At 47.3% G+C, this 24,352-nt stretch overlaps 1 protein-coding gene across 2 annotated transcripts in view; it reads left to right on the forward strand.

The window, feature by feature from the left end:
- LOC110502056 (genetic suppressor element 1-like) overlaps positions 1-24,352 on the forward strand; it is a 43,441-nt gene that overhangs the window by 16,842 nt on the left and 2,247 nt on the right. For both annotated transcript variants that reach the window (XM_036956070.1, XM_036956064.1), the window contains exons 4-14: positions 14,855-15,027; positions 15,252-15,446; positions 15,827-15,988; positions 16,434-16,675; positions 16,881-17,169; positions 19,240-19,874; positions 20,059-20,171; positions 20,259-20,541; positions 20,862-20,975; positions 21,167-21,805; positions 21,988-22,091. In XM_036956070.1, coding sequence (XP_036811965.1) covers positions 14,855-15,027; positions 15,252-15,446; positions 15,827-15,988; positions 16,434-16,675; positions 16,881-17,169; positions 19,240-19,874; positions 20,059-20,171; positions 20,259-20,541; positions 20,862-20,975; positions 21,167-21,805; positions 21,988-22,091 — 2,949 coding nt within the window. The remainder of the gene's footprint in view (positions 1-14,854; positions 15,028-15,251; positions 15,447-15,826; positions 15,989-16,433; positions 16,676-16,880; positions 17,170-19,239; positions 19,875-20,058; positions 20,172-20,258; positions 20,542-20,861; positions 20,976-21,166; positions 21,806-21,987; positions 22,092-24,352) is intronic.

A 24,352-nucleotide genomic window follows, 5' to 3' on the forward strand; every position in this document is an offset into this window, starting at 1 on the left:
CACAATTTTTTTCAAGAAGTTTACTAAGGGTTGGTTGGCTATTTGAGCCAGTAAAGGGAGCTAAGGTAGCGGAATGACTTTTGCTTTCTACTTTCTTGTAGGCTTAAATTGAAAATATAGCAAATAGGAGTGGCAATAACGTCCGCAATTATCCCAAGTAATTTTCCATCAAAGTTGTCAGACCCTGGTGGCTTGTCATTGTTGATAGACAACAATAATTTTTTCACCTCTTCCACATTCACCTTACGGAATTCGGAATTAAAATTACATCATTTGGTCAGATATACGCTACCGTTCAAAAGATTGGGGTCACTTAGAAATACCCTTGCTTTTGAAAGAAAAGCACATTTTCTGTCCATTAAAATAACATCAAATTGACCATAAATACAGTGTAGACATTGTTAATGTTGTAAATGACTTGTAGCTGGAAACGGCAGATTTTTTATGGAATAACTACATAGGTGTACAGAGGCCCATTATCAGCAACCATCACTCCTGTGTTCCAATGGCACGTTGTGTTGGAGATAATTGCAAAAGGGTTTTCTAATGATCAATTATCCTTTTAAAATGATAAACTTGGATTAGCTAACACAACGCAGCCAACGTGTAATTTAAGAACAAATTCTTATTTACAGTGACGGCCTACACCGGCCAAACCCTGTCACACCCTGACCTTAGAGATCCTTATTATTCTCTATGTTTGGTTAGGTCAGGGTGTGACTCAGGTGGGAAAAGCTATGTTTTCTGTTCTTTGTGTTGTTGGCTGCGTATGGTTCCCGATCAGAGGCAGCTGTCTATCGTTGTCTCTGATTGGGGATCATATATAAGTTGTAATTTTCCTTTTGGGGTTTTGTGGGATCTTGTTTTCTCTGTAGTTTATTTTGCCTAACAGATCTGTGCGCTTCCGTTTTTGTCGTTGTTATTTTGCCTTTGGTGTCATCAATAAAAAGAACGATGTACGCCTACCACGCTGCACCTTGGTCCGGTCATCCCACAAACGAGAGCCTTGGCGCACCAATCCCTTTAGCGGGATCATTTTGGTCAACATCCACTGAATTGCAGAGCGCCAAATTAAAATTAAATTACTAAAAATATTTAATTTTCATGAAATCACAAGTGCAATATATCAAAACACAGCTTGCTTGTTGTTAATCCACCTAGCGTGTCAGATTTCAAAAAAGCTTTACAGCGAAAGCAAACCAAGCGTTTATGTGAGCACAGCTCTCTCAGCAGACAAAACATTACAAACAGCTAGCAGCAAAGTAGATTGGTCACGCAAGTCAGAAAAGCAATAAAATGAATCGCTTACCTTTGATGATCTTCAGATGTTTGCACTCACGAGACTCCCAGTTACACAATAAATGTTTGTTTTGTTCGATAGAGATTATTTTTATATTAAAAAAACTCCATTTGGTTGGCGCGTTTTGTTGAGTAATCCAAAGGCTCGTGCAGGTCACGACGGGCAGACGAAAATTCCAAATAGTATCCGTAAAGCTCGTAGAAACATATCAAAGTTTTTTATAATCAATCCTTAGGTTCTTTTTACAATACATAATCGATAATATTTCAACCAGACGGTAGCGTTTTCAATAGGAGAGAGAGAGAAAAGGTCTGCTCCAAGCTGCTCGCGAATGCAAAACTCTGGGGACACACAGCTATCCACTGACGCGATGTGATCATTCTCGCTCATTTTTCAGAATAAAAGCTTGAAACTATGTCTAAAGACTGTTCACACCATGTGAAAGCCATAGGGAAAGGAATCTGGTTGATATCCCTTTTTATTCAGTTTAGTCATGTTTTCTCAATTTGCAATACAGACTTATTTGCCATTCCTTTTGCCTCCTTCCTCTTAACCATACAATTTTTCATCAATCCACAGGGATTTAACAGTTTTTGCAGTCATGTTCTTAATGAGTTTATGCTTATTCGTAACTGGGATAAATAATTTCATAAATGTGTCAAGTGCAGTGTTTGTTTGCTCCTCATTGCACACCACATACCGACACATATTATTTACATCAACAACATAGGAATTACTACAAAACTTCTTGCATGACCTCTTATACACTATATTAGGCCCAGCTTTTGCAACTTTGATTTTCCTAGATATGGCTACTACATTGTGATCACTACATCCTATGGATCTGGATACTGCTTTCAAGCTAATTTCTGCAGCATTGGTAAAGATGTGATCAATACATGTTGATGATTTAATTCCTGTGCTGTTTGTAGCTACCCTGGTAGGTTGACTGAGGTTGCAGGCACTGGTTACAGTTTGTAGCTTTTTCTTGAGTGGGCAGCTTGATAAAAGCCAGTCAATATTTAAATAACCCAGAAAATATACCTCTCTGTTGATATCACATACATTACCAAGCATTTCACACATGTTATCCAGATACTGACTGTTAGCAATTGGTGGTCTATAGCAGCTTCCCAACAGAAAGAGCTTTAGGTGAGGCAGATGAAACTGTAACCATATTGCTTCAACAGTATTGTGGCTCTGAATATAAACAGCAACACCTCCACCGTTGGCATTTCTATATTTTCTGTACATGTTATAACCTTGTATTGCTACCACTGTATCATCAGAGATATTATCTAAGTGAGTTTCAGAGTCAGAATATGAATGTCATCTGTTACTAGCAAATTATTGATTTCAGGAACCTTGTTTCTTAAGCTACATATGTTAACATGGGCTATTTTTAGCACTTTTCTTCTGGGATGCTTGCTTGTTTTCATTGCTTTACTGGGAAGCTTAGCAGAAGTAGATATGCTCATGTTATGTATGTTAGTGCAGTTTGAGCTGCACTGTCATGTAATGTCATGTTGTGTCTTGTCTCTGTCCTTTCCCTTCACCCTGTCTCCCTCTGCTGGTCGTTGTTAGGTTACCTTTTCTCCCCCGCTTTCCCCCAGCTGTTCCTTGTCTCCTCTAACTACCCATTCACCCCGTTTCCCACCTGTTCCCTTTTTCCCTCTGATTAGGTCCCTATATCTCTCTCTGTTTCTGTTCCTGTCCTTGTCGGATTCTTGTTTGTTGTGTTTCATGCCTGAGCCAGACTATCGTCATGTTTGCTGTAACCTTGTCCTGTCCTGTCGGAATCTGCCGGTCTATCTGAGCCTACCTATGTTTGGTTATTAAAGAAGCTCTGTTTAAGTTAGTTCGCTTTTGGGTCCTCATTCACTCACCATAACAGAAGAATCCGACCAAGAATGGACCCAGCGACTTCGGATCCTCTCCACTCAGCCGTCGGGATCCAGGGAGCGATGCTAGGCAGACACGAGCAGGAAGTGTCTGCTGCTCGACATGCCGTTGAGACCCTGGCCACCCAAGTCTCCAACCTCACAGAACAGGTTCACCATCTCCGCCTCGATCCACCGGCCACTTCCAGGGCTTTCGAATCTCCGGAGCCCAGAATCAATAACCCGCCGTGTTACTCTGGGGAGCCCACTGAATGCCGCTCGTTCCTCACCCAGTGTGATATTGTGTTTTCTCTCCAGCCCAACACTTACTCCAGGAGCACTGCTCGTGTCGCCTACGTCATATCTCTCCTTATTGGACGGGCTCGTGAGTGGGGCACGGCAATCTGGGAGGCAAGGGCTGAGTGTACTAACCAGTATCAAGACTTTAAGGAGGAGATGATACGGGTTTTTGATCGATCTGTTTTTGGGGAGGAGGCTTCCAGGGCCCTGTCTTCCCTATGTCAAGGCAATCGATCCATAACAGACTACTCTATTGAGTTTCGCACTCTTGCTGTCTCCAGTGGCTGGAACGAGCCGGCCTTGCTCGCTCGTCTTCTGGAGGGTTTCCGCGCAGAGGTAAAGGATGAGATTCTCTCCCGGGAGGTTCCTTCCAGCGTGGATTCCTTGATTGAACTCGCTATTCGCATTGAGCGACGGGTTGATCTTCGTCACCGAGCTCGTGAAAAGGAGCTCGCACTCTCCGTCGCCTCCCTCTCCGCATCACTACCATCTTCCTCTGCCGGCTCGGGTGCTGAGCCCATGCAGCTGGGAGGTATCCGCATCTCGACTAAGGAGAGGGAACGGAGAATCACCAACCGCCTCTGTCTCTATTGCGGTTCCGCTGGTCATTTTGTCACTTCATGTCCAGTAAAAGGCCAGAGCTCGTCAGTAAGCGGAGGGCTACTGGTGAGCGCTACTACTCCTGTCTCTCCTTCAAGATCCTGCACTACCTTGTCGGTCCATCTACGCTGGACCGGTTCGTCAGCTTCCTGCAGTGCCTTAATAGACTCTGGGGCGGAGGGCTGTTTTATGGACGAGACATGGGCTCGGGAACATGACATTCCTCTCAGACAGTTAAAGGAGCCCACGGCCTTGTTCGCCCTGGATGGTAGTCCTCTCCCCAGGATTCAGCGTGAGACGCTACCTTTAACCCTCACTGTTTCTGGTAATCATAGTGAAACCATTTCTTTTTTAATTTTTCGTTCACCTTTTACACCTGTTGTTTTGGGCCATCCCTGGCTAGTTTGTCATAATCCTTCCATTAATTGGTCTAGTAATTCTATCCTCTCCTGGAACGTCTCTTGTCATGTGAAATGTTTAATGTCTGCTATCCCTCCTGTTTCCTCTGTCTCTTCTTCACAGGAGGAGCCTGGTGATTTGACAGGGGTGCCGGAGGAATATCACGATCTGCGCACGGTGTTCAGTCGGTCCAGGGCCACCTCTCTTCCTCCACACCGGTCGTATGATTGTAGTATTGATCTCCTTCCGGGAACCACCCCCCCCCGGGGTAGACTATACTCTCTGTCGGCTCCCGAACGTAAGGCTCTCGAAGATTATTTGTCTGTAGCTCTTGACGCCGGTACCATAGTCCCCTCCTCCTCTCCCGTTTTTTTTTGTCAAGAAGAAGGACGGGTCTCTGCGCCCCTGCATAGATTATCGAGGGCTGAATGACATAACAGTGAAGAATCGTTATCCGCTTCCTCTTATGTCTTCAGCCTTCGAGATCCTGCAGGGAGCCAGGTTTTTCACTAAGTTGGACCTTCGTAACGCTTACCATCTCGTGCGCATCAGGGAGGGGGACGAGTGGAAGACGGCGTTTAACACTCCGTTAGGGCACTTTGAATACCGGGTTCTTCCTTTCGGCCTCGCTAACGCTCCAGCTGTCTTTCAGGCATTAGTCAATGATGTCCTGAGAGACATGCTGAACATCTTTGTTTTCGTTTACCTTGACGATATCCTGATTTTTCACCGTCAATCCAGATTCATGTTCAGCACGTTCGACGTGTCCTCCAGCGCCTTTTAGAGAATTGTCTTTTTGTGAAGGCTGAGAAGTGCACTTTTCATGCCTCCTCCGTCACATTTCTCGGTTCTGTTATTTCCGCTGAAGGCATTAAGATGGATCCCGCTAAGGTCCAAGCTGTCATTGATTGGCCCGTCCCTAAGTCACGCGTCGAGCTGCAGCGCTTTCTCGGCTTCGCGAACTTCTATCGTCGTTTCATCCGTAATTTCGGTCAGGTGGCAGCTCCTCTCACAGCCCTTACTTCTGTCAAGACGTGCTTTAAGTGGTCCGTTTCCGCCCAGGGAGCTTTTGATCTCCTCAAGAATCGTTTTACATCCGCTCCTATCCTTGTTACACCTGACGTCTCTAGACAGTTCGTTGTCGAGGTTGACACGTCAGAGGTGGGCGTGGGAGCCATCCTTTCTCAGCGCTCCCTCTCTGACGACAAGGTCCACCCATGCGCGTATTTTTCTCATCGCCTGTCGCCGTCGGAACGTAACTATGATGTGGGTAACCGCGAACTGCTCGCCATCCGGTTAGCCCTAGGCGAATGGCGACAGTGGTTGGAGGGGGCGACCGTTCCTTTTGTCGTTTGGACTGACCATAGGAACCTTGAGTACATCCGTTCTGCCAAACGACTTAATGCGCGTCAGGCGCGTTGGGCGCTGTTTTTCGCTCGTTTCGAGTTCGTGATTTCTTATCGTCCGGGCTCTAAGAACACCAAGCCTGATGCTTTGTCTCGTCTCTTCAGTTCTTCAGTAGCCTCCACTGGCCCTGAGGGGCGTGTTGTCGGGTTGACTGTCTGGGGAATTGAGAGGCAGGTAAAACAAGCGCTCACTCACACTCCGTCGCCGCGCGCTTGTCCCAGGAACCTTCTTTTCGTTCCCGTTCCTACTCGTCTGGCCGTTCTTCAGTGGGCTCACTCTGCCAAGTTAGCCGGCCACCCTGGCGTTCGGGGTACGCTTGCTTCCATTCGCCAGCGTTTTTGGTGGCCCACCCGGGAGCATGACACGCGTCGTTTCGTGGCTGCTTGTTCGGTCTGCGCGCAGACTAAGTCCGGTAACTCTCCTCCTGCCGGCCGTCTCAGGCCGCTTCCTATTCCCTCTCGACCGTGGTCTCACATCGCCTTAGATTTTGTCACCGGACTGCCTTCGTCAGCGGGGAAGACTGTTATTCTTACGGTTGTCGATAGGTTCTCTAAGGCGGCTCATTTCATTCCCCTTGCTAAGCTTCCTTCTGCTAAAGAGACGGCACAAATCATCATCGAGAATGTTTTCAGAATTCATGGCCTTCCGTCAGACGTCGTTTCGGACAGAGGTCCGCAATTCACGTCTCAATTTTGGAGGGAGTTTTGCCGTTTGATTGGGGCTTCCGTCAGTCTCTCTTCCGGCTTTCACCCCCAGTCTAACGGTCAAGCAGAACGGGCCAATCAGACTATTGGTCGCATCTTACGCAGTCTTTCTTTTCGTAACCCTGCGTCTTGGTCAGAACAGCTCCCCTGGGCAGAATACGCCCACAACTCGCTTCCTTCGTCTGGGTACCAGCCTCCGCTGTTCTCATCTCAGTTCGCCGAGTCCAGCGTCCCCTCCGCTCAGGCTTTTGTCCAACGTTGCGAGCGCACCTGGAAGAGGGTCAGGTCTGCACTTTGCCGTTATAGGACGCAGACTGTGAGGGCTGCTAATAAGCGTAGAACTAAGAGTCCTAGATATTGTCGCGGTCAGAGAGTTTGGCTCTCCACTCAGAACCTTCCCCTTAAGACGGCTTCTCGCAAGTTGACCCCGCGGTTCATTGGTCCGTTCCGTATTTCTCGGGTCATTAATCCTGTCGCAGTTCGACTTCTTCTTCCGCGATACCTTCGTCGCGTCCACCCGGTCTTCCATGTCTCCTGCATCAAGCCCGTCCTTCGCGCCCCCGCTCGTCTTCCCCCCCCCCCCCCCATCCTTGTCGAGGGCGCACCCATCTACAGGGTCCGTAGAATTTTGGACATGCGTCCTCGGGGCCGTGGTCACCAGTACCTCGTAGATTGGGAGGGGTACGGTCCTGAGGAGAGGAGTTGGGTTCCCTCTCGGGACGTGCTGGACCGTGCGCTGATCGAGGATTTCCTCCGTTGCCGCCAGGTTTCCTCCTCGAGTGCGCCAGGAGGCGCTCGGTGAGTGGGGGGGTACTGTCATGTAATGTCATGTTGTGTCTTGTCTCTGTCCTTTCCCTTCACCCTGTCTCCCTCTGCTGGTCGTTGTTAGGTTACCTTTTCTCCCCCGCTTTCCCCCAGCTGTTCCTTGTCTCCTCTAACTACCCATTCACCCCGTTTCCCACCTGTTCCCTTTTTCCCTCTGATTAGGTCCCTATATCTCTCTCTGTTTCTGTTCCTGTCCTTGTCGGATTCTTGTTTGTTGTGTTTCATGCCTGAGCCAGACTATCGTCATGTTTGCTGTAACCTTGTCCTGTCCTGTCGGAATCTGCCGGTCTATCTGAGCCTACCTATGTTTGGTTATTAAAGAAGCTCTGTTTAAGTTAGTTCGCTTTTGGGTCCTCATTCACTCACCATAACATGCACACAGTGGACTTGCTCCTAGGGCACACCGCCTCAGTGCTAACAGTATAAATCTGGTTCATAGGCACATGATTGCTGCATACAATATCTGTAGGACCAGTAGAGGCATTCAGTGCAGTTAACGGGACATAAATTAGGTTACTTATATTGTGTCTACCAACACCCCTGGTATAATGTACAATTGCTGAAGCATTATGACAACTCTGCGTCACAATGGTAAGGATTAGCTGAGCTGGGCTTGAGACATTGATAAGTCATTTTCTCAACGCAGCCTTATATTGCTGTGAAAGGATCCAGGATCCCAAATGATTTGGGTGGATCCCATCCTCCTTATAAAAGGTATCGACATTGTCAACAGAAGTTACACGTTGAGCTGCAATAATCACGTGACATCCTTTGACTCTGCTATTAGATAGGGGAGCTCCAGGCAACACTGGCCAGTCGAATAACGACAAGGCGGAGATGCATCCAGCAAGCGCGAACTGCGTCCAGCCTCCGGCGGAGAAAATGTAAACATTCCACTCTGAGTGTTCCCCAGTTCCTTACCTAGGCTGGTGACCTGCGTGATTAAGGAAGCCACCTCAAGACTATAATCCTGGGCAAGCAAACAATTGCCACATTGGAACGCTGAGTGATCCGCTTTGTTCCAAAACAAAACGTAGGAGATACAGCTCCAGCTCTGGAACTGTAGAGCTTTACAGCTCTGGAACTGTAGAGCTTTACAGCTCTGGAACTGTAGAGCTTTACAGCTCTGGAACTGTAGAGCTTTACAGCTCTGGAACGGTTCATGTATTTCTCCAGACAAAGAGGGCCCCATTGCAAAACTCATCTGGTACCAACTTCGTTCGCTTGATGGCTAGAAGCTTAACGTCTCAGTCAAGCAGGCTTCAACCTGTCTGTTAAGCGGGATTCCGGGACAAGAAATAGCGGTCCTAGCTGTTAAAAGCTAACCGTGTCGCGGAATCCACACAAAAACAAGTTCGGTATTTGTATTTAATGAATAGCGGTTTTGTTTTAATAAAAATGTGTGTTTCCAGGATACAGTGTTCCGCTGCACACTTTATGTAGTGCTCATGGAGCCTATATGAAAGCTTCATGAAGCCTTCATAAGATGCACTTAAAATAATGAGAGAGAGAGAGAGAGAGAGAGAGAGAGAGAGAGAGAGAGAGAGAGAGAGAGAGAGAGAGAGAGAGAGAGAGAGAGAGAGAGAGAGAGAGAGAGAGAGAGAGAGAGAGAGAGAGAGAGAGAGAGAGAGAGAGAGAGAGAGAGAGAGAGAGAGAGAGAGAGAGAGAGAGAGAGAGAGAGAGAGAGAGAGAGAGAGAGAGAGAGAGAGAGAGAGAGAGAGAGAGAGAGAGAGAGAGAGAGAGAGTCACCCAGTGTGGACTGGAAAGAAAAGTAGTAGCTGTAAACACTGTCTCCTATGTTGTTGTGTGTGTGTGCAGTATGCTGTGAATAGTGAGCTTTGTGTGCATTTTCTTGTGTCCCTTGTGTCCCAAGAGCCCTGTGTGTATTTGTGTTTGTATTTAAGATGGAGTGAGGAACTAGGCCCTCTAAACAATCCAGGGGTTAGCCCCCCGAGCAGCCTTTCTCCCCCTCACAAAGAGCAGTCTGTCTGGCTCGGCCTCCTACCCTAGGGTTCCTATTCAGAGAGGGGGTAGTGGAAGAGAGAAATAGAGAGCAAGGAGAGAGAGGGTTAAAGAGAGGAAGAGGAGGAAGAGGCAGGGAAATGGACAGAGTGTGGTAGAGAGAGAGAAAGAGAGAGGGGGGGTATAATCAGAGGTAGTTGAACTGAGTGAAAAAGAAAGGGGGACAGGGGATAGAGGAAAGTAAGTATGAAGGAAGTTAAAGTGGAACTGACAGCATTTTAGCAACATTAAATCTTTTTAAAAATCTGTTCAAATACATCCCCAGGAATAATATTTTTATTTTTAAAAACATTTTCTGTCAAGCGAGCACTTAGATATGATCATTTCCACGTTTTCAAAATTCTTAGTATACGTAATTTCCAAACATTCTAAGGCATTTGTGAACATTCCAAACATTCTAAGGCATTTTCCAAACATTCTAAGGCATCTAGCCATATAGAGTGGGAAAGCCCATGTGTGTGGACAATTAATAGACACTGCAGCAAATAAAACCTAATAAAAACATCGGTCTCGTCCAAGACCAGAGTCTTTGCAGACCGGTGCGTAATAGCCAATCAGAGCTACAGTAGGCCTTTATGCCAACAAGCCATTTGCCACATGGACATGCCATCATTCACTTTGAACTGGACTGTGTGTTTACAGGCAGTTGCAACAGCGCAAAATTAGATCATTAGAACGCATTCTCCAAAAGCCATATATTACACCTGAAAGCATTTCTACAAATAAGTAAATACCACGGGAGTCCTCTTATATTTGGGAACATTACAGTCCTATTTATCAAACAACCATGAAAAGGTAGGCTCTCTCTCCCTCAGTTATGCACATCAACAACAACAAGATCAACAACTAATGCTAGCCAGACCAAGATGAGCTAAAATCTAACGGAGGAAAATTAGATAAACCCTTTCAAACTTTTTAATCTAGTTGCCCGTCATAAGTACACTCATAAACGATGGGGAATGTAGCCTACTCGTCTTTATGCCGCTTGCTTGCCAATGCATTCATTCTTGTCCCAACCAATCACCCAAGCTAACTGGCTAAAGTTGGCTAGCTTGCTAGCAAGTTACTTCCAGACACAAATGAGAGAACACCTCACTCTGACCATTTTACTCACCATAGCAGAGCTGGTAAGGCTGTTTACATGTTATCTAGAGCGTTCTTGACTAACTATTTGTTGTTTTTTGGCTAGGTTTACTGACACCGGTCATACAGTTGAAGTCGGAAGTTTACATACACTCAGGTTGGAGTCATTAAAACTTGTTTTTCAGTGCCTCTTTGCTTGACATCATGGGAAAATCAAAAGAAATAGGCCAAGACCTCAGAAAAAAAATAGTGGACCTTCATGTCTGGTTTATCCTTGGGAGAAATGTCCAAATGCCCGAAGGTACCACGTTCATCTGTACAAACAATAGTACGCAAGTATAAACACCATGGGACCACGCAGTCACCATACAGCTCAGGAAGGAGATGCGTTCTGCCTTCTAGAGATGAACGTACTTTGGTGAGAAAAGTACAAATCAATCCCAGAACAACAGCAAAAGACCTTGTGAAGATGCTGGAGTAAACAGGTACAAAAGTATCTATATCCACAGTAAAATGAGTCCTATATCGACATAACCTGAAAGGCCGCTCAGCAAGGAAGAAGCCACTGCTCCAAAACTGCCATAAAAAAGCCAGACTACGGTTTGCAACTGTACATGGGGACAAAGATCGTACTTTTTGGAGAAATGCCCTCTGGTCTGATGAAACAAAAACAAAACTGTTTGGCCATAATGACCATCATTATGTTTGGAGGAAAAAGGGGGAAGCTTGCAAGTCGAAGAACACCATCCCGACAGTGAAGCATGGGGGTGGCAGCATCATGTTGTGGTGGTGCTTTGCTGCAGGACGGACTGGTGCACTTCACAAAATAGATGACATCATGAGAAAGGAAAATGATGTGGATATATTAAAGACGAGAGTGCTCTGAAATCAGAGTAGATAGCCAGAGTGAATTTGCAAATGCAAGAGATATGCTAACTGGATAACAGTCATTCAAGTTCTTGCTAGCTAACCAAATGACACCTGCATCTCTAGCTGTGTATAGCCGCCTAAAAACAATATGAGGGGAAAAAGTCAGTCACTCACCCACTCCTACAACGTCCTCCTAGCAGCTAGCTATCTGGCTAACATGAGGCTCAGTGTTTTTAGCTTGCTACATAATTAGATATGCTAGTCTATTAGCCATGTTATGACTGACTTGTGATCACTGCTCTTGCTAGTTTGATTGTATTGACATTCCCAGCATTAGTTACATTCTTCAGTTTTTGTCCAAAGTATTGAGTCATTGAAACTGAAACAGTGCATCCCAAATGGAGGCAGCAAACAATGTATCAGGCCAGCTGTGATTTACAACCTGATAGCAATATGTTTTGGACTACCAAGAAATGTATTGGTGAATTATATAAATCATGCGGCAGGGTAGCCTAGTGGTTAGAGTGGTGGACTAGTAACCGTAAGGTTGCAAGTTCAAATCCCCGAGCTGACATGGTACAAATCTGCCGTTCTGCCCCTGAACAGGCAGTTAACCCACTGTTCCTAGGCTGTCATTGAAAATAAGAATTTGTTCTTAACTGACTTGCCTAGTTAAGTAAAGGAAAATAACAATACATGTGTTGAACTGCCTCCATAAATTGGTCATTTGATATATTTTTGACTGATATTATGATTGTCTGTTTGTTTCATATCTGCAAAGTAGTTAAAATGCTGTCAGTTCCACTTTAAGGACTGAAAGGATGTGATGTTTTGACTTTCTCTACATGGATGTAGCAGGTGTTTCTATTCAGAATGACTCCCAGAACACAACACATCCAGTCAGAGTACATCCAGTTCAACCAATAAGGACAGCCTGTGGAGGCTAATTGGCTATCAGCAAGTTCAGGGGTCAAGGTGTGTTCTGGGGGCTGCTGCGATTTTGTCTTCACCAGATAATCCCAACAACACTCACGGACCTGCACACTGGTAATAGATCATTTGTTGTATTTCTTGTGAAGCAAAGAGTGAGCATAGTATATATATATATTTTTTTTTGGGGGGGGGGGGGGGGGGGGACTGACGGCCTGCATATGATGGTCAGTTTGAGGGGAGGGAGGGAGGGAGCAGGGGTGAGTCTGCCCGACTCACCAACACCGTCCCTCCGATGAGAAATGGGGACAAGGTCTTCCAGCTGACTCATGCACCAATTCATGTTTTTACTATGACCAGAGAAAGTGAAATATTCATAGATATTAAAAATACACAAGCTGCTAATAACACAAGCTTATGGGAACACTTTGCTATAGTAATTCATTGCAGCTGTGGTGCTGGTTGTAGTGTGAGTGGAAGTAGGGAGAACATACATTTTATGGCTTATTAAAGTGTTGAACGAAGTGTTGACAGTGCTGAACAACAACGTAATCATGAACTTCCTCATAAAAACAGCATCTCTTTTCTGTATTCATTGAGTCTCTCTAGTCATGGTTTTAAACGTTTAGAAATCTCACAGTATCAACTTTGCTGTGCGTTCAAGTTTTTTTTACACCAATGTTTGGTGATCGACTAGGAATGACTTGGATTGCGATCGACCAGTTGGTGACCACTGCTTAACAACCACAGCTAAAGCCTAATCATTAGCACTGGGAGCTAATATGTCCTCAGCAAGGTTACTCATGTGTGGGAGTAGTTTGGTAGAGTGAGTGAGTGAGTGTGTGGTTGTTTATACTTGATGGGGAGAGAGGTAGACAGCAGAGAAAGATAAAGGGGGTAGTAGAGGAGGTGTTTTAGGGGTTGCCTCCTGCCCTGATCTTAACTTGCTCATATCAGAAGCACTTCTCCACCCGGGTGGGCTTTTAGCTTGCAGCTGAGAGGTCATCTCCCCTCCCTTTCATCTATTTCATCCTCATCCTCCCTCTCTCTTACTCTCCCCCTCTCCCTCCTTCCCCCTGCTCCATTTCCCCTCTCCTTCTTCCACTTTCCACTACCTTCCCCCTCTCCCCTGTCCCCCTCTCCCTCCCACCCCTTCTCGCTCCGCCCCCTCTCCCTTTGCTCCCCTCTTCCTCCGTTCCCCTCTGTCTTCGTCACCCTCTCCCTCCACTCTCCTCACCCTCTGCCCCCCTCTCCCTCCATTCCCTTCTCCCTTGTCCCCCACTCCCTCCGTTCCCCTCTCCCTCCATTCCCTTCTCCCTTGTCCCCCACTCCCTCCGTTCCCCTCTCCCTCCATTCCCTTCTCCCTTGTCCCCCACTCCCTCCGTTCCCCTCTCCCTCCATTCCCTTCTCCCTTGTCCCCCACTCCCTCCGTTCCCCTCTCCCTCCATTCCCTTCTCCCTTGTCCCCCACTCCCTCCGTTCCCCTCTTCCTCCATTCCCTTCTCCCTTGTCCCCCACTCCCTCCGTTCCCCTCTCCCTCCATTCCCTTCTCCCTTGTCCCCCACTCCCTCCGTTCCCCTCTCCCTCCATTCCCTTCTCCCTTGTCCCCCACTCCCTCCATTCCCCTCTCCCTCCACTCTCCTCACCCTCTGCCCCCCACTCCCTCCGTTCCCCTCTCCCTCCATTCCCTTCTCCCTTGTCCCCCACTCCCTCTGTTCCCCTCTCCCTCCATTCCCTTCTCCCTTGTCCCCCACTCCCTCCGTTCCCCTCTTCCTCCATTCCCATCTCCCTTGTCCCCCACTCCCTCCGTTCCCCTCTCCCTCCATTCCCTTCTCCCTTGTCCCCCACTCCCTCCGTTCCCCTCTCCCTCCATTCCCTTCTCCCTTGTCCCCCACTCCCTCCGTTCCCCTCTCCCTCCATTCCCTTCTCCCTTGTCCCCCACTCCCTCATTCCCCTCTCCCTCCACTCTCCTCACCCTCTGCCCCCCACTCCCTCCGTTCCCCTCTCCCTCCATTCCCTTCTCCCTTGTCCCCCACTCCCTCTGTTCCCCTCTCCCTCCATTCCCTTCTCCCTTGTCCCCCACTCCCTCCGTTCCCTTCTTCCTCCATTCTCATCTCCCTTGTCCCCCACTCCCTCCGTTCCCCTCTCCCTCCATTCCCCTCTCCTTCCCTGCCTCAAGCTCATAGAGCTATTAACATGAGAGTCTCTTGCTGTGACCTAGAAGAAGGTGATGTGTGCGTGCAGGCGAGTTTGTGTGTGTGTAGGGGACAGACATGACAGGGGTGTCAGAGTAGTTATGAGAGCATTGCTGGCAGGGGATTCAGTGATGCGTGTTCCAAACAGAGTGGGGGTTTGGAGTAGCTACATTGATAGCCAATGACAGTGTTAACATGCTATGGTTAGCTCAACATTAAGGGACAAATCCTGACATGAAAATAGTTTCACATGTTATGAGTGGGAGATTTTTTTTTTGCTTAACAAACATGATCTATTTCCGTCTCTCTTCTTCTCCCTCCCTCTCCCTCTCTCTGTCAGGCTGAGTCAGGTGTTTGTGGAGTGAGTAGGGAGAGTGTTGGGTCTGAGCTCAGCCCTACCCAGAAGAAAGGAGGTTATCCTGTCCCCTCTCATCACGTCTTGGCTCACTCCTCTTACCCCTTCAGCCTCACCCCCAGCTCTGTCATGCAGGACCGGCGACTACAGGGCCTTAGGTGAATCACTCCTGGATGTCTATACACACACATACAAATACACCACACACATGTACACAGACACACACCACAAACACAAACACACACACACACACACACAAACCCATCAACAGTGCAACGGATAAGTCTCTCTTGCTTAAACCACATATGCACTATCCTCCGTTCACCCCAAAACAGCAGACTCAAATTTGCAATCTAATCCCCAACTCCTCCCCCTCCTGTAGTCTACCTGGTCAAGTACACCCTGCAGTTCCCTCGGGGACGGTCCCAGAGGAGTACCTGAGAGGACTCCGCCCCTTTGCTACCTCAGAAGACCTCCGCCTACGCTCGCTGCACCTGGGGCTTGACCCCGTCACCGCTGCCCATGTTACTGCTGCTGCTGCCTACTACCACCCTGCCTACCTCCACCACCTACACAGGTCAGTCTATAGACCACCCTGCCTATCTCCACCACATACACAGGTCAGTCTATAGACCACCCTGCCTATCTCCACCACCTACACAGGTCAGTATATAGACCACCCTACCTACCTCAGTCTGACTCTATAGAATCAGTGTTCTACAGATGAGACAGAGAGACAGGCAGACAGACAGGAAGACAAATAGACAAACAGGGACACAGAGAGACAGACAGGGAGACAGAGGTTTGAAGCAGCCTTTGTGTTTGTGCGTCCCGGGTTGGGATGTATAAATGGCGACTGAACCCCAAAATGTGCCAAAGGTTTAAATGAATTGCTCCCTCTCTCTTTGCCTCTCCTGCCATTCCTTTTCCCTTTGTCTCTCTCTCTGTGTGTTCCAGGATGGAGGAGTCTCTGTGTCTGTCTGCACTGCGCTCTCAGTTCTACTCTGTACCAGCAGGCGGAGCCTTCTCTACCCTCCACCCCTCTGCCCTCCACATGCACGTGCCTGGGGCACGCTACCCTGGGGAGCTCAGCCACACACAAAGCGCAATAGCTGAGAGGTAACACACACACTTATAATACACACACCTGCACCTGCTCTGAGGGCTGCTACCTTTGGAAGCTGAACAATCCCTCTGGCTGAGAGGTGTTACACTCATACATGCACACACACTTTGTAATCTCTCTGCAGGAAAGGCACAGGTTGCTGACTGTGTTAAATTTTGCTACCATATACACATCACACACACCAATACACACATCGGTGTCTGTGTGTGTTTATATCCTGTGGTTACCTATTAATTGTTAATCTTCTCTTGCTCACTCATGCTGTCTTAATGCTCTGTGTGTGTGTACGCGCCTGCAAGCGTGGGCATGTGTGTGCATAGGTGTGTGTGTTTAACAGTGTGTGGTTAATCTGCGCCATGTTGGGTGTTGCATCTCTCGTCATCTCTCCCATGTGTCTGTGGTGTGTGGATGTGTGTGTATCTTTTAACCTCCCCACAGACTACAGATGGAGGAAGACCTTCGCCAACGAGAGAAACAGAGGGAGCTTGAGCTGGAACGGGAGAGAGAGAGGGAGCAGGACAGAGAGAGAGAAAGGGAGCGAGAAAGGCAGAGGGAGAGAGAGAGGGAGAGGGAGATGGTGAAAGCGGTGGGGACTCAGTACCTTGCTGGACTGAAGGCTCTCACGGCTCCGCCGGAGGACAGGGTCAGACCTGGAGAGAGGCTGACACCCAAAAGGCTGGGTGCGGTGTACATACACACACACACACACATACACATACAGACACATATACAGTAAAGATTAAATACACACACTGATTGGTTGATTTCCCGTTAATTAAGCACCAGATATTTCTCTTGAAAGTAGAGACTGGTCACCATCCATATCATGCATTATAAAGTGCATAATGTAGTGTTTAATTATAATATTTCATCTCTTTTCCCCAGGTAAGCCCACCCTCCCTGCCCTCCCAGTCCCTAAACCTCTACAACCAGACCTCCAGTCCTCCAGGGGGTCAGCCTCTCACCCCATTCTCACCCTGGTGCCCTCTCAGATGGGGAACGCACACACTGCCTCAGCCTCTACCGGGGGGCTCCATGGAACACTGGCCTCTGCAATGAAGCTCCAACAGGCCAACGGGGAGAAGCTCTGGTTGTCAAAGCAACGCCGGCAGGGGCAGGAGAGTGAGGCGTGGTCACCTGGGGAAGGGGTGGAGCCTAGGAGACACAGCAACAGGTGAGTGTCTAATCAGGCAGGGAACAAGCAGTTGAGAAATGCATAAGTTAATCAGTTTCCCCAGCAGGAACAGGATCCGGCACCTTTCAGTTTTTAAATGTTTCGTTCCGGAACCCATTTTCTAGGATCCGTTACCTCTTGTGGTGTAAAGTACTTAAGTAAAAATACTTGAAAGTTCTACTTAAGTAGTTTTTTGGGTAGCTGTACTTTACTCTACTATTTATATTTTTGACAACTTTTACTTCTAGTTCACTACATTCCTAAATACAATTATGTACTTTTTACTCCATACATTTTCCGTGACACCCAAAAGTACTCTTTACATTTTGAATGCTTAGCAGTACAGGAAAATGGTCTAATTCATAAACTTATCGAGAGAATATCCCTAGTCATCCCTACTGCCTCTGATCTGGCGGACTCACTAAACACATGCCTGGTTTGTTATGGAGTCTGAGTGTTAGATTGTGCTCCTGGCTATCCGTAAATAAATGAAAAAAAGAAAATGGTGCCGTAAGGTTTGCTTATTATAAGAAATTTGAAATGATTCTTACTTTTACTTTTGATACTTAACTATATTTTAGCAATTACATTTACTTTTGATACTTAAGTATTTTTAAAACCAAATACTTTTAGACTTTTACTCAAGTAGGATTTTACTAGGTGACTTCCACTTTTACTTGACTTAATTTTCTATTAAAGTATCTTTACTTTTGTAAGTATGACAATTCGGTACTTTTTCCACCACTGCTTATCACTGTTTGTAATGTAAAAATGTTAATAAAAACAGAGTTCATTCAAGTTGCCTTGTCTGTAATTCTCCTGCCCCCTAAAAACGTCATGTGAATAGTGAATAGACCAACGAGTGGTCATTGCTGTGGTGAGAGAGAGCAGCTTGCCTGTAACTCTCACAGAAGTAGAATGATATTCACTGTCTATGATCTCTCTCTGCTCTGATAGACATGAGCCTGGAACTCTCATCTCTCCAGCGTTGCACTTCATCATTTATTTCCTTATATAATCATAATCATAGCCGCGGGAAGCGTGCTGGAGGTGCCACAGCACTCCTATTGAATTGAAATACATTTGCCAAAGTTATAGAATTACTGCTGTCAGTTCAGAAAGAGAGGGAATCATTCAGAATACTACACCAGGAGTGGGCCTATGCCTATAATTTAGCCACAGAGGAGAAATAGCAAATCTGTCAGTGAACAGCATCTAGCCAAAACAGGCCTTTTGCAATATTTCAAGTATAATCGTTGGAAAGCATATGGCTCCTGCTGAAAAGAGAAGACTAATCTGTCTATAATCTACCAAAATATTTGATCAACTTCCAAATAGGCCTTTTAAGTGAACAGCACTGTTTTACAAAGTAAAACAAGAGAGAGATGAGCTTTTGGCATGAGCGCATTGACCATCGCTGGTGAGTGAGCTGTGCGTCATTGGCTGAGTCAGTGAAACTGGAAAGTTTTTTTAGGACTATCATTTCCTCCTTAAATTGTACACTTTGTGTCTCCTCACACCTAGGCTTAGACTATTTTTATTGATCTGAGATTCTCAGTTTGTCAATGTCAAAGTAGCCTGTCATTTTGATCATTTGTGAGGTAATAAGAAAAGATTCTGCTAAAGTATCCAGTCATCAAAAATGATGTGAATTGTGTGAAATGTGTTTCTAAAAGACAACATTTTTCCTAGACCTAGATAATGCAAAAGCAATGCTAATGGAAAAGCAACGATAATGCAAAATCAATGATAATGCAAAAGCAACGATAATGCATGCAATTATTTATTATTATACAGGTGATTTTTTATCTGGCACTTCAGAGCCCCCCACATCATCCCCCCCCCCCCCCCCCCCGGGCTCACTTTTACAAATGAAACACTGATGTGCGTACGTTTAGGCATGTATTAAGATAACACTGCAGTATCCTCCGAGTCAGTACTCGTTCTACTCTGCTTTTAGCTTGGCTGCATCATCAAGGTCAACTCTGATAAAACCAAGTGTGTTTGTGTGTGTTTGTGTGTGTTTGTGTGTGTTTGTGTGTGACTATATTGTTTTTCTTGTCTTCACAGGTCCAACGCCAGCCAGCGTGACCCAGGCAACAGAGAGTCTCAACCCCACCTAGGAGCCCCACCTCCACTCATCTCCCCCAAAGCTCACCCTCACCTCCTCCCCCACCCCCCTGTCCCTCCCACCACCCTCTGGAACCCTGCCTCTCTCACAGAGACCTCCCCAGACCCTCGTCGCAGGTTTGACTCCCCTATTCCCCCCTCCCGCCTTCCTCCTGGTCTGACCAGAGCTGAGTGGCCCCCCAGCTGGGAGCGGGGGGAGGAGGGATGCAGGAGGATGGGGGAGGGCCCAGAGAGGTTCTCCTTCATCAGGGGACCCGTTCTGCAGATTTCTGGCCTCTGGAGCATGGCTGAGCTTGAAAGATCCACTCACAGTCTCCACCACCAACATAACCACCACCATAACCACCTCCACCAGAAGGGCTCACTGCTCCTGTCCTCCCCCAGCCCCAGCTCTGACCTGGGGGTCCAGCGCCCGTCCAGCTCCCCCTCTCCCTCCAGGGACCTCCAGAAGTCTGAGCCGCCAGGCCAGGAGCCTCAAAACCCAGTGGTGTACGATAAGATCCTTCAGCAGCAGCACAGGCTGGTCAGCAAGCTGGATCTGGAGGAGAGCAGGAGGAGAGAGGCCAGGGAGGGAGGTAAGACGAAAGGGGATGTAAGAGGGAGGGAGGGAGGGAGGTGAGGAGAGTGGACATTCAAGTGGGGATAAGACGAGATCTGGGTGGGCTTTAACAAAACTCTGGTCTGTACTCTCTCTCTCTCTCTCTCTCTCTCTCTCTCTCTCTCCCCCTCCCTCCCTCGCTCCCTCCCTCCCTCCCCCAGGGTATTACTATGATCTAGATGAGTCGTATGATGAGAGTGATGAGGAGGAAGTGAAGGCCCACCTCAGAAGGGTTGCAGAGCAGCCCCCCCTAAAACTAGACACATCCTCAGAGGTAACTACCACACACATTAACAATTTTCAATTGTTCTTCTATTATATCGTTGTATGATTTAATTCTCTGTAATCTGTCTCTCTGTAGAAGGTGTGTTTTCTGCGCGTGTGTGGCCTGACCACGCTGGCCCATCGTGACCAGCTGTTTCATCAGAAGAGGAGGAAGAGGAGGAGGATGCTGAGAGAGCGCAGCATCTCCCCTCCTCCTGTACAAGGCAAGAGGAAGACCCCTTGTTCTACTGTGGCACCTGTTCCCCCCCTCAGCACCACTCTCACCCCTGAAGAGATGGACTGTTTCCCCCAACTGGAGGACAAGAAACACTTCCTCAACATGCTTAGCCTGTCCCATGTCACCAGCCAGCAGAGGAGAGGTAACATACAGTACACTAACCTCAGCACAGTACACCCTAGCTCTTATTCTCCAACCCCTATCCACTACAACCTAGTGTACTCTAATGCCCTATCAAAGGGGTATTACAATCTTACCCTAGGAGTTCCGAAGTACTGCTGTTTTTCTGTTCTACCTGATAGTTAATTGCACCAACCAGGTGTCTAAATCTCTCCCTGATTAGAGGAGAAGAATAAAAATAACTGTGGAACTGGCTTTGTGGTCCATATTTGAATTTGAGGAATCTATCCCATTTTCACCCCTCCCCTTGCTCTCTTTTTCTATCTCTCTCTTGCTCTGTAGATAAGGAAAAGATGGAGGGGTTGCTGAAGGCTATAAAGCTAAAGAGGGTGACATTGGACACCATCAGATACAACCCATTACCCCTCTGTAGCAGCACTCCTGTTCTCTCAACTGGTAAGACGCACACACGCACTCATGCGCGCTTGTGCACACACACACACACACACACACACACACCCACACACCTACACACACACACACACACACACACACACACACACACACACACACACACACACACACACACACACACACACACAAAGGGTAACACCCATGAGATCCTTATACTGTGTTTATGTTTTCAGGCGACTACACACCTGACCTCCCAGCCTGCAAGTCAAACGGACTAGACTACCCAGACTCCCCAAGCCCCTTGCCTCCCTACCCCCACCATCCCGACAACCTTCACACAGACCCACTAAACCCCCAACCCCCTCCACCCCGCCACCCCCCTCCCCTGGGCCTCCACCCCGACAGGGCAGGACTGTGCGAACGTCACCCATCTAAGAGGCTCCAGGGTCTCCAGAACGGAGCGAGCCACCTTGGCCATCCTACCCAACTGAAGGTGCCCCTGGCTGGGCAGAATGGGCAGAACAAGCCCTGGGAAAGATTCATCCGGGAGGACTTCGCCCAACACTTCCACCAGGCTGTGTTGCAGTCTACCCACAAGACACTGGGTAGCTCCATATGCGTTCCGGAGTCCAGTATAAAGTCTGAGCCCTCAGCGCCCTACAACATCCCCCCTCTGAAGAGACCAGACCCCCTCCACACACCTCCACACCCCACCAATGGGCATCATCCCTACCCTTCTCCACCCCACCATGACCCTGATGGCGTACGGGTTGAGCGCTCAGAGGAAGATGAGGAAGAGGATGAGGAAGAAACCCCTAGGAAGTGGAAGGGTATAGAGTCCGTCTTTGAGGCATATCAGGAGTATGTGGATGGTGAGTTAACCTTTCATCTACAAGTAGTTTTAAGTCAAATTTTCTTTCTCTTCCCCCAACACACAATTTCTCATCCTATGCCCATCTCCCTATCTGTCTTCCTCCCTCTCCCTCTATGACCCCATATCTTCCCTTTACCCTCCTGTCGCTCTCTCTATTTCTCTCTTCCCCCTCTCTCTCAGAGCGGGGTATGGAGAGACAGGTTCTCCACAGTCAGTGCAGGAGGCTGGAGACTCAGAACTACACTCTCAGTCTGACAGCTGAACAACTCTCACACAGCATGGCGGTAAGAAACTCAGCTCCCATATCCACAAAGTGTCCACAAGGCTCCCATATCCACAGTGTCCACAAGGCTCCCATATCCACAAAGTGTCCACAAGGCTCCCATATCCACAGTGTCCACAAGGCTCCCATATCCACAAAGTGTCCACAAGGCCCCCATATCCACAAAGTGTCCACAAGGCTCCCATATCTACAAAGTGTCCACAAGGCCCCCATATCCACAGTGTCCACAAGGCTCCCATATCCACAAAGTGTCCACAAGGCTCCCATATCCACAAAGTGTCCACAAGGCTCCCATATCCACAAAGTGTCCACAAGGCTCCCATATCCACAAAGTGTCCACAAGGCTCCCATATCCACAAAGTGTCTCAGAGTAGGAGTACTGATCTAATCAAATCAAATGTTATTTGTCACATGCTTTGTAAACGACAGGTGTAGACCAACAGTGAAATGTTTATTTATGGACACTTCCCAACAATGCAGAAATAAAAAAAGAGAAATAACAGAATAATAACACAAGGAATAAATACACAATGAGTAACGATAACATGGCTATATACACAGGGTACCAGTACTGAGTCGATGTGCAGGGGTACGAGGTAATTGAGGATGATTGGCTCCCCAGATCCTCAAAAAGTTATACAGCTGCACCATCGAGAGCGTCCAGCCCGGTTGCATCACCGCCTGGTATGGCAACTGCTCGGCATCTGACTGTAAGGCGCTACAGAGGGTAGTGCATACGGCCCAGTACATCACTGTGGCCAAGCTTCCTGCCATACAGGACCTATATACTAGGCGGTGTCAGAGGAAGGCCAAAAAAATGGTTAAAGACTCCAGTCACCCAAGTCATAGACTGTTCTCTCTGCTACTGCACAGCGAGCAGTACCGGAGAGACAAGTCTAGGTCCAAAAGGCTCCTTAACAGCTTCTACCCCCAAGCCATAAGACTGCTGAACAGTTAATCAAATGGCTACCCAGACTATTTACTTTGACCCCCCTGCCCCCCTTTATTTTTACACTGCTGCTACTCGCTGTTTATTATCTATGCACAGTCACTTTACCCCAACCTACATGTACAAATTATCTCGACATTGAGTCCGTACCGGTAACCCCCTGTATATAGCCTCGTTATTGTTATTTTATTGTGTTACTTTTTACTTTATTTTGAATTTTTTTAAATGTAGTAAATATTTTCTTAACTCTATTTCTTGAACTGCATTGTTGGTTAAGGGCTTGTAAGTAAGCATTTCACAGTAAGGTACCTGTTGTATTCGGTGCATGTGACAAATAACATTTGATTTGAGTGGAGATATGTACATACAGTGCCTTGCGAAATTATTCAGCCCCCTTAAGTTAATACTTTGTAACGCCACCTTTTGCTGCGATTACAGCTGTAAGTCGCTTGGGGTATGTCTCTATCAGTTTTGCACATCGAGAGACTGAAATTTTTTCCCATTCCTCCTTGCAAAACAGCTCGAGCTCAGTGAGGTTGGATGGAGAGCATTTGTGAACAGCAGTTTTCAGTTCTTTCCACAGATTCTCGATTGGATTCAGGTCTGGACTTTGACTTGGCCATTCTAACACCTGAATATGTTTATTTTTGAACCATTCCATTGTAGATTTTGCTTTATGTTTTGGATCATTGTCTTGTTGGAAGACAAATCTCCGTCCCAGTCTCAGGTCTTTTGCAGACTCCATCAGGTTTTCTTCCAGAATGGTCCTGTATTTGGCTCCATCCATCTTCCCATCAATTTTAACCATCTTCCCTGTCCCTGCTGAAGAAAAGCAGGCCCAAACCATGATGCTGCCACCACCATGTTTGACAGTGGGCATGATGTGTTCAGGGTGATGAGCTGTGTTGCTTTTACGCCAAACATAACGTTTTCCATTGTTGCCAAAAAGTTCAATTTTGGTTACATCTGACCAGAGCACCTTCTTCCACATGTTTGGTGTGTCTCCCAGGTGGCTTGTGGCAAACTTTAAACGACACTTTTTATGGATATCTTTAAGAAATGGCTTTCTTCTTGCCACTCTTCCATAAAGGCCAGATTTATGCAATATATGACTGATTGTTGTCCTATGGACAGAGTCTCCCACCTCAGCTGTAGATCTCTGCAGTTCATCCAGAGTGATCATGGGCCTCTTGGCTGCATCTCTGATCAGTCTTCTCCTTGTATGAGCTGAAAGTTTAGAGGGACGGCCAGCAGTGGTCTGATACTCCTTCCATTTCAATATTATCGCTTGCACAGTGCTCCTTGGGATGTTT

This window comes from Oncorhynchus mykiss, chromosome 2 (genome assembly GCF_013265735.2).
Source record: "Oncorhynchus mykiss isolate Arlee chromosome 2, USDA_OmykA_1.1, whole genome shotgun sequence".
Lineage (NCBI taxonomy): Eukaryota > Metazoa > Chordata > Actinopteri > Salmoniformes > Salmonidae > Oncorhynchus > Oncorhynchus mykiss.